The 10,873-nt window shown below is 43.7% G+C and overlaps 1 protein-coding gene across 7 annotated transcripts in view; it reads left to right on the forward strand.

The window, feature by feature from the left end:
* The window catches only part of HSD17B6 (hydroxysteroid 17-beta dehydrogenase 6), a 28,335-nt gene extending 19,259 nt beyond the window's left edge, over positions 1-9,076 (forward strand). For all 7 annotated transcript variants that reach the window (XM_017853379.1, XM_017853380.1, XM_017853374.1 and 4 more), the window contains 3 exons: positions 1,481-1,739; positions 5,818-5,981; positions 8,408-9,076. In XM_017853379.1, the coding sequence (XP_017708868.1) occupies positions 1,481-1,739; positions 5,818-5,981; positions 8,408-8,625 (641 nt within the window). In that variant the 3' untranslated portion in view covers positions 8,626-9,076. The remainder of the gene's footprint in view (positions 1-1,480; positions 1,740-5,817; positions 5,982-8,407) is intronic.
* The last annotated feature ends 1,797 nt before the right edge of the window (positions 9,077-10,873 follow it).

The raw sequence follows: 10,873 nt of genomic DNA on the forward strand, positions 1-10,873 counted from the left end.
AAAAAAAAAAAAAAAAAAAAAAAAAAAGTTCTAAGTTGCTAACCAATCAAGACAAATACAAAACGTGAGGTCCCGTTGCAGCCAATAAAAACCAGACACAACAATAAAATAGACAAGTCGGGTTATAAATGACCCTGTCTTCTATGTTCCGTATACTCTCATGGCAAAACTGCTGGCGAGTATACCCTTTCTGCAAAAAATAAAAAAAATGGCCTTACTAAAAAAATTAAATTTACGTTCAAGTGCTATTTCTTTACAACACCAAAAAACAAACACTTTAAACAGAGACGGCTTCTTTAATCTGTTCATTATCAGTTCTGGAAAATTCTTAGCCATCATTACTTCAAATACTGCCTTTATTCCATTTCCCTCCCTTATTTCTGGATCTGATTAGACATATGTTAAATGTTTTTACTTTGGTCTGACTTCCTTTTTCTTTCATGTTTTTCATCTCTTTATATTTGTGCCATAGTCTGTATAATTTTCTTTACTGTCTTCCAGTTTGCTATTTTCTTTTTTTTTTCTCTTTTTTTTTTTTTTGAGACGGAGTCTCGCTCTGTCGCACAAGCTGGAGTGCAGTGGCCAGATCTCAGCTCACTGCAAGCTCCGCCTCCCGGGTTCACGCCATTCTCCTGCCTCAGTCTCCCGAGTAGCTGGGACTACAGGCGCCCGCCACCTCACCCGGCTAGTTTTTTGTATTTTTTAGTAGAGACGGAGTTTCACCGTGTTAGCCAGGATGGTCTCGATCTCCTGACCTTGTGATCCGCCCGCCTCGGCCTCCCAAAGTGCTGGGATTACAGGCTTGAGCCACCGTGCCCGGCCCAGTTTGCTATTTTCTTTCTTCCACTATGTCTATCTCCTATTAAACCAAATTTTAAAATTTAAAAATGTCTATCAAATTTTAAAATTTCAATAGTTGTATCTTTTATTTCTGGAAGTTTTATTTGGTTCTTTCGCAAATCTGCTTGATCAGTTTTATAGTATTTTTATTAATATTTTCAATGCTTTTATTTAACAATTATATTTAGCAGGCTGGCCACGGTGGCTCACGCCTGTAATACCAGCACTTTGGGAGGCTGAGGCAGGTGGATCACGAGGTCAAGAGATCGAGACCATCCTGGTCAACATGGTGAAACCCCATCTCTACTAAAAATACAAACATTAGCTGGGTGTGCTGGCCTGTGCCTGTAGTCCCAGCTACTTGGGAGCCTGAGGGCAGGAGAATCTCTTGAACCTGGGAGGCAGAGGTTGCAGTGAGCTGAGATTGTGCCACTGTACTCCAGCCTGGTGACAGGGTGAGACTCTGTCTCAAAAATAAATTATATTTAGCAAACTTATATGTTATATAATTTGGGCTGCAAACTCTCCTGGGGTAGTTAGTGGTTATGATTCCTCAAGAGTGATTCTTTCCCCACCAAAGTTCAAAATAGAGTATTTTTGCCTGAAATGAAACTTCTGATATGACTTTTAATTGTTTTAGGACTCTGGGGACTGGTGAACAATGCAGGCATTATTAAACCAGTGACCTTATGTGAGTGGCTGAACACTGAGGACTCTATGAATATCCTCAAAGTGAACCTCATTGGTGTGATCCAGGTGACCTTGAGCATGCTTCCCTTGGTGAGGAGAGCACGGGGAAGGATTGTCAATGTCTCCAGCATTCTGGGAAGAGTTGCTTTCTTTGCAGGAGTCTACTGTATCTCCAAGTATGGAGTGGAAGCCTTTTCAGATATTCTGAGGTAACTCTCTTAAGTTAAAACAAAAACAACTATTGAGCACTGAAATATGTCCCAGGCATTGTGCTGGTTGCTTTCACCTATCTTATTTCATCACTCCTCAAATCTTGATACACAGATATTATTACTAGTCTATTTTATATAGACAACAGCCTCAAATTTACATATCTTTCCCAAAGTTCACCTACCATAGCCAGAATTTGGCAGAACTGTGTTTTGACCCAGGTCTTTATCTTCTACCATTATGTCACAGTTTAATTCTCAATATTTATTTTTTAGTTTTGAGACAGGGTCTCACTCTGTTGCCCAAGCTGGAGTGCAGTTGTGTGATCATCATGGTTCATTGCAGCCTCAACCTCCTGCACTCAAACTATCCTCCCACCTCAGCTTCCCTGGTAGCTGGGACTGTGGGTGCACACCACCATGCCCAGCTAATTTTTTGTAGTTTGCAGAGATGGAGTCTCATTTTGTTGTCCAGGCTAGTCTCAAACGCCTGGGCTAAAGTGATCTTCCTGCCTCAGCCTCTGAACATGTTGGGATTACAGGCATGAGACACTGTGCCCGGCCTGACTTTTATTCATGCATTCTTTCAGTTCCATGTCCTTCTACCAGCTGCTTCATTCTTTTTATAGAACCCCCCACCCCAGTATGTATGTGTGTGTATCATATATATGTGTGTGTGTGTATTTATTTATTTTCTGAGACAGAGTGTCACTCTGTCGCCCAGGCTGGAGTACGGTGATGAAATCTTGGCTCACTGCAACCCCTGACTCCCGGGTTCAAGTGATTCTTGTGCCTCAGCCTCCCAAGTAGCTGGGACCATAGGTATGTGCCACTACACCTGGCTAATTGTTTTATTTTTAGCGGAGACGGGGTTTCACCATGCTGGCTAGGATGGTCTCGAACTCCTGACCTCATGTGATCCACCCACCTTGGCCTCCCAAAGTGCTGAGATTACAAGTGTGAGCCACTGTGCCTGGCCCATTTATTTATTTTTAAGAGACAGAATTTCACTATATTGCATGGGCTGGAGTGCAGTGGCTATTCACAGGCATGATCATAGCTTACTACACCCTTGAACTCCTGGGCTCAAGCTGTCCTGCTGCCTTAGCCTGCTGAGTAGCTAGGACTACAGTCCTGCACTACTGCACTCAGCCTATTTTCCTTACAGTTCTTGAGAGAGAATCCTATTGGCTGAGTTCATTTTTTGTGTGTGCCAGGCGACACCACATTGTGTGACATTTTTGTGCATGGCTATTGGTAAGACACTGCTGGAAGTACTTTCCATCCATTAAATCATTTAACTTTCACAGCAACCCAATGAAGAAGGCATTATTTTTATTCTTATTGTACATCTGAGGAAACTGAGGCACAGAGGTTTAGTAATTTGCCCATGGTCATATTGGTAATCACAGGCAGAGCTACTGTTCAGCCTTGCAAGGGACTCTCCTCCTATCAAGTCCCCTTCCTGGTCCAATCAGCTGTGGACAAGAGGCTGTAGTAACATGGTCCAAAATACTGCTGTGCACACTCCTCTTTAGCAGGGGCTGACTTTTGGGCAGTTTCACTTGGAAATGGGCTGTGAATATTAAAGGCAACATGTATTGACTTTCTATGACCACCGTGATAAATTACCACAGGTAATTTATGGTATATGGTATTTTAAAGCAACACTTTTTTTTTGTAATCAGTTCGTAACTGGTATCACTGGGTCAAAACTGAGGTGTTGACAGGGCCACATTCCTTCTGAAATTCTTTGGCTGTGGCTACATCACTCCAGTCTCTGCCTCGGTGGTCACATCGCCTTTTCCTCTTTTGTCAGTCATCAAATCCACTTCTGCTTCTCTTATGAGGATCTTTGTGATTGCATTTAGGGCCAACGCAGAAATCTAGGATAACCCCCTATCTCAACAGCCTTAACTTAATCACACCTGCAAAGTCTTTGTCACATAAGGTAACATTTACAGGGATTAGGACCTGATCTCTTTGGGGGCCCTGATTTAGCCTACCACATACCATGACTGGTGTGTAAGTGTTGCAATGTGAGTGTTACATGCCTAGGGAGGAAACAGAGAAATAGTCAAGAAAGTACATGAGTTGTTACCATGTGGTAGGCACCTCACTTGGCTTCCTGCCTATCTAACGTTCTGTGTACTGCCACAGGGCTGCTGTGTGATTTACCATCACCTGCGACTGGTCTCTCAGACTCCTTGACTCATTCCCAGACTAAGAGCAAAGATATATCCTTCCAACATTCAAATGACTATGTAATTCCTTTAGAAAATTCAAGTTCACCCTAGTTGTGCTCAGGATAAACAGGCAAAGGAAATTTTGTTCTATATTTGCATTGGAGTATTAAAGGGGAATGGAGACAAGGTGTGGTAGAAATCAGAGTGAGAAAACTCCAAGGAGAAGTGAAATTTAGAGGAGGAGAGTCACCTCTGGCTGCAAAGCCCTTTCCTCTTCTCCATTGCATATGGGCACCTGGAGACTGTTTTTGAAGCTCTAACATGGAAGGTTTTAGGTTTCGGTTTGGTAAGCGAGGCTTTTCCCTTAGAACAGTAATTCTTAAACTCTAGCATGCCTCAGAGTCACCTGGAAGGCTTATTAAAACAGATTATTGAGTCCCTCACCCCCAGAGTTTCTAATTTAGTAAGCCTAGACTGGGGCCAAATACGTTGCATTTCTAAAATGTTACCAGATGCTGATGATGCCGTTGATCCAGGGTCCATACTTTGAGAACCACTGCTTAGAGGTCATAATGCTTTGTGGTCTGCCTCCTTATGGACCATTATTTCAAACGTTTCTCCTTGCTGTCAGCTTGAGCTTTGTCTTCTCCAGCAAGGCTGCCTGAACCTGTAGTTTAGGGAACACTCCTCATCACTGTCCCTAGAGCTCCTAGAGTATGCCTCTGCCGTGGTGCACAATGCTGTCTTACTTCTCTCGGTGTAGGTGGCACTTAGTGCGGTACTTAGCCTATAATCAGCCCTTGATAAGTATTTTTGGAACTGTTTGTTGAACTAACTTGAATATTCTGGAACTGGCAATTTTAATGCTCACATCCTGTTTCATTAGTGATCTCTTAGTCCACACACTATCATCTTCCACAAGCCCATGCTTTTGCATGTGGAATTCCCATTGCCTGGTTTGTTATTCTTCCCTTTTCTTCACTTGGAAATTTCCTTTTGTCTTTTAAGATAATGGTCCCCAACCTTTTTGGCACCAGGGACCTGTTTCGTGGAAGACAGTTTTTTCACTGCCCCGGGTGGGGCTGGCGGGAAGAAAGAGATGGTTTCGGGATGAAACTGTTCCACCTCAGGATTCTTACAGGGAGCGCACAACTTAGATCCCTCGCATGCACAGTTCACAATAGGATTCATGCCCCTATGAGGCTCTAATATCTGGCTGATCTGACAGGAGGCTGAGCTCAGGCGGTAATAACGCTGGCTTGCCCACTGCTCACCTCCTGCTGTGTGGCCCAGTCCCTAACAGGCCGTGGACTTACCGGTCTGCACCCCAGGTTTGGGGATCCCTGCTTTAAGACTCAACTGAAATACTTTGCTCCTCACTGAAGACTTCCCTGACTCAGAAAATCTATCTGTACCTCCCTCTCTACTTTCATAGCCCCTTGAATGCCTCTCCTTTATCATTCTTTTGAGTTGTGTTGTAATTATTTGCCTACTTGTTGGACTCACCCACTGTGAGCTTTCTGAGGTGAGGAACTGAGTCTTAATCTTCTGAGTTTGTGAGACACTTAGCACAGTGCCAGTCATAATAAATGCTAATTTTATTTATTGTCATTGGTATCCTTCATGCCTCTAGAGTCTAGCACACAGTAGGTACTTAACAACTCTTTATTAAATGAGTGATTCTAGAGTTGAATGGTTATGGTAGTTGGTGTAATAATTTCCTAATTGTTGGATCCAGGGATGTTTATATTTAAATTTTTTTCCTTGCCATTTCTTTATTCTTTAAAATATTCAGTAAAGGTATTTTATAATCTTTTTTATTTTGCTTTTCCTTCCTGAAAGCATTGAAATGGTGGTGGTTTTTAATCATAACTTGTGGGGTTTTATTTCAGGCGTGAGCTTCAACATTTTGGGGTGAAAATCAGCATAGTTGAACCTGGCTACTTCAGAACGGGAATGACAAACCTGACACAGTCCTTAGAGGAAATGAAGCAACGTTGGAAAGAAGCCCCCAAGCATATTAAGGAGACCTATGGACAGCAGTATTTTGATGCCTGTAAGCTTTTTTCTTTTGATAGGAATAATGGGTACCCTGTATTAGTCCATTCTCATGCTACTATGAAGAAATAACTGACACTGGGTAATTTATAAAGAAAAGAGGTTTAATTGACTCACAGTTCTGCATGGCTGGGGAGGCCTCAGGAAACTTACAATCATGGCAGAAGGCACCTCTTCACAGGATGGCAGGAGAGGGAATGAGTGCAAGCAGAGGAAAGCCCCATATAAAACCATCAGATCTTGTGAGAACTCACTATTGTAAGAGCAGCATGAGGGAACCACCCCCATGATTCAGTACCTTCCACCAGGTCCCTCCCACGACATGTAGGGATTATGGGACTATAATTCAAGATGAGATTTGGGTAGGGACACAAAGCCAAACCATATCAATACCCTTGCATGAGAAAGGGAAAAGAGGGTTGGTGGACAATGATTGGCAGATCCTCTCAGAACAAAGTTCCTTAAATAAAACTTTCCCAGGACAGAAGGAAGTGGGGAAGGTCCCAGTGCTCTCATGGTTGGCTTGGTCTGATGACTATCACAGTTGAGGAAGGGGACATATAGGCAGCCTGGGGCCAGGCTCTTCCCTGCCCTGTCCTCTGTGGGCCGGGGCACCCAAGCACTAGGAGGTATTACATACTTAGAGGCCTGGAAGCTTGAGAGGGTGTGCCCCTTGGTAGCATGGCAGGGCTGGTGTGAGATGTCTGCTCAAGTAAAGTGCAGTCTTCATCATTGTTTACCCTTTTGATAACAAAGGGCTTGTCCACAAACTATGTGTCTTAATGTGACAGGAGAAAGCATGTAGGTGGGAAGAGGTAAGTCAGTGAGGACAAGTCTTTGCAGGGCCTTATGGGCCATTCCCTGAGGCTATACTTCTCATGTTCAGGTGATAGGAACCTTGTGGGAGTGGGACTGGTCAATTTCCTATACGAATATTATTCTGAAGACCTGGAGGAGGAGGTGGCAGTGAAAAATGGGAATGACTTCTAATAGGTACAGGGTTTCTTTTCGGGATGATGAAAATGTTCTAAATGTAGATAGTGATGATGATTGCACAACTCTGAATATACTAAAAATTATTGATTTGTACACTTTAAATGGCTGAATTTTATGATATATGAATTATATCTCAAGAATGTTAAAAAAAAATTCCAGTTGAAAAAGTATATTCCCGGGCTGGGCGCGGTGGCTCAAGCCTGTAATCCCAGCACTTTGGGAGGCCGAGACAGGTGGATCACGAGGTCAGGAGATCGAGACCATCCTGGCTAACACGGTGAAACTCTGTCTCTACTAAAAAATACAAAAAACTAGCCGGGCGAGGTGGCGGGCGCCTGTAGTCCCAGCTACTTGGAAGGCTGAGGCAGGAGAATGGCGTGAACCCGGGAGGCGGAGCTTGCAGTGAGCTGAGATCTGGCCACTGCACTCCAGCCTGGGTGACAGAGCGGGACTCCGTCCAAAAAAAAAAAGAAAAAGTATATTCCCATATCTGTGTTGTTCTAAACATATTTTAAATTCCTCTAGTAACAGAATTGAGTTGTGTGTGTGTGTGTGTGTGTGTGTTTTTGAGACAGAGTCTCACTCTGTCACCCAGGCTGTGATCTTGGCTCACTGCAACCTCTGCCTCCCGAGTTCAAGCAATTCTCCTGTCTCAGCCTCCTGAGTAACTGGGACTACAGGCATGCACCACCAAGCCTGGCTAATTTTTGTATTTTTAGTAGACATGGGGTTTCACCATGTTGACCATGCTGGTCTCGAACTTCTGACCTCAAATGATCCACCCGCCTTGGCCTCCCAAAGTGCTGGGATTACAGGCATGAGCCACTGTGCCCAGCCATCAGAATTGAATTTTGAGGCCAGGCATGGCGTCTCACACCTATAATTCTGGCACTTTGGGAGGTCGATGTGGGTGATGTGGGAGGATTGCTTAAGCCCAGGAATTCAAGACCAGCCTGGGCAACATAGTGAGACCTTGTGTCTATAAAAAATAAACAAAATGAGCTGGGCATGGGGATGCATAACTGTAGTCCCAGCTATGTGGGAAGCTGGGGAGGGAGGATCACTTGAGCCTGGGAGACAGAGGTTGCAGGGAGCTGAGATTGCACCACTGCATTCCAACCTGGGTGTCAGAGCAAGACCCTGTCTCAAAACCGCCCCCCCCAAAAACACCAACCAAACAAAAAAAGAAAAATGATTGAGTTTTAAAATTAAAATTAAATAAAATCCAGACTTTAGTTTTCATTCTAGTGCATTAGCTATTGTTTAAGTGCTCAATAGCTACATGTGGCTAGTGGCTATCATATCGGGACGCACATTCTAGATCATTCTATCTTGTAGAAATTAGATGTGCTTAGACTTCTGTGACTGCATGATCATAAAAATATAAGGAATAAGATTGTTGACCACCATTTCTTTTTTTGTATACAGTTTACAATATCATCAAGAAAGGGCTGTTGGGTTGTAGCACAAACCTGAACCTGGTCACTGACTGCATGGAACATGCTCTGACGTCGGTGTATCCACGAACTCGATATTCAGCTGGCTGGGATGCTAAATTTTTCTTCATCCCTGTATCTTATTTACCTACATCACTTGCAGACTACATTTTGACTAGATCTTGGCCCAAACCTGCCCAGGCAGTCTAAAGAAAACTGGGTTGGTGCTTCTTGGAATGAAGACAAAAATCTGAAATTAATTGTTAGTGTCTCAGTAATCCTGATTTAGAACCCAGGCTTTTTGTAACAATGCATTTTCTTGCCTAAATTCATTTATCTGTCATCATCAGAGTACTAACATGTTTATCTTTCAGATATCCAAAGCTTACCACTTTAGCTGATGAATCTTTACTATTTCACCCCTTTTTTGATGACACTATTTTTCCAGAGTGAATCATTTGTTCTTGCCTTATTAAACACAGTAGATGGAAAACAATTTAACCTATTTTGAAGTCATTTCTTTATGAATATGAATAATTGTTCTATGCTTTAATAATCTATTGTGAAGAAACTACTAAGAAATATGTTAGTGTGTTCGTCCTTACTTGAAATGGGTCTGTATTATGGTACTTTTAATAAATATTTGATTTTCTTTCTCTTCCCTTTTGTCAGCAGTCTTTTTTCCCCAATATATTTCTTCCTTTTTTAAAAAGAAATTATTGGCCGGGCATGGTGGCTCACGCCTGTAATCCCAACACTTTGGGAGGCCGAGGAGGATGGATCACAAGGTCAGGAGATCAAGACCATCCTGGCTAACACGATGAAACCCTGTCTCTACTAAAAATACAAAAAATTAGCTGGGCGTGGTGGCGGGTGCCTGTAGTCCCAGCTACTCAGAAGGCTGAGGCAGGAGAATGGCATGAACCTGGGAGGCAGACTTGCAGTGAGCCAAGATCGCGCCACTGCACTCCAGACTGGGTGACAGAGCGAGACTCTGTCTCAAAAAAAAAAAAAAAAAAAAAAAGGTCTTTGTTGGCCAGGTATGCTCTATTGGCCAGTCATGGTGGCTCACACCTGTAATCCCAGCACTTTGGGAGGCCAAGCTGGGTGGATCACCTGTGGTTAGGAGTTCGAGACCAGCCTGACCAACATGATGAAACCCCATCTTACTAAAAATACAAAAGTTAGCTGGGCATAGTGTTGGGCACCTGAAATCCCAGCTACTTGGGAGGCTGAGGCAGGAGAATCGCTTGAGCCTGGGAGGTGGAGGTTGCAGTGCGCTGAGATCACACCATTGCACTCCAGCCTGGGCGACAGGGTGAGACTCCGTCTCAAAAACAAAACAAAACAAAAAAAAGGTCTCTGTTCTTATAATAGATTGGCTGAGTATGGACTTCTAGAGTTGAAAATAATTTTCTTTCAGGATTTTAAAGACATTGCTTCACTTTCTTGTTGTATCCAGTAAGAACCTTAATGCCATTTTGATTCTTGTTCCTTTTTGTCCCCATTCTATGGAAGGTTTTAGGCTCTTTATTTAGAAGACAAGTACATAAATGTTTATTTTAACTGGAATCTGGAATCTTTATCTTTTTTTTTTTTTTTTTTGAGACGGAGTCTCGCTCTGTCGCCCAGGCTGGAGTGCAGTGGCCGGATCTCAGCTCACTGCAAGCTCCGCCTCCCGGGTTCCCACCATTCTCCTGCCTCAGCCTCCCGAGTAGCTGGGACTACAGGCGCCCGCCACCTCGCCCGGCTAGTTTTCATATTTTTTAGTAGAGACGGGGTTTCACCGTGTTAGCCAGGATGGTCTCGATTTCCTGACCTTGTGATCCGCCCGTCTTGGCCTCCCAAAGTGCTGGGATTACAGGCTTGAGCCACCGCACCTGGCTGGAATCTTTATCTTTTATTGCAGGTGTTCTAAAACTTCACAATGATGGACATAGGGGTAGATCTTCTATTCAGTTATTGTACTGGGTACTTAGTACAAGTCATGATGTAGGAGAGAGATTGGAGAATTGCTGAAATGATGGCAAGAAGGTTGAGAGAGGATTGAGTTTGGTGCATAAGTGGGAGAACTGGCTCAAATAGTAGCATGACTTAAGTAAGAGTTTGTTTTCTTAGGCCAGGCATGGTGGCTCACGCCTGAAATCCTAGCACTTTGGGAGGCTGAGGCAGGGGTGGATTACCTGTGGTCAGGAGTTTGAGACCAGCTTGGCCAACATGGTGAAACCCTGTCTCTACTAAAAATACAAAAATTGGCCCGGCATGGTTGGTGGCTCATGCCCGTAATCCCAGCACCTTGGGAGGCCGAGGTGGGCGGATCACCAGGTCAGGAGTTTGAGAACAGTGTGGCCAACAAGGTGAAACCCCGTCTCTACTAAAACTACAAAAATTAACCAGGCGCAGTGGTGGGCGCCTGTAATCCCAGCTGCTCAGGAGGCTGAGGCAGGAGAATCACTTG

The sequence above is a fragment of the Rhinopithecus bieti genome, unplaced genomic scaffold, assembly GCF_001698545.2.
Source record: "Rhinopithecus bieti isolate Rb0 unplaced genomic scaffold, ASM169854v2 scaffold_35950, whole genome shotgun sequence".
NCBI lineage: Eukaryota > Metazoa > Chordata > Mammalia > Primates > Cercopithecidae > Rhinopithecus > Rhinopithecus bieti.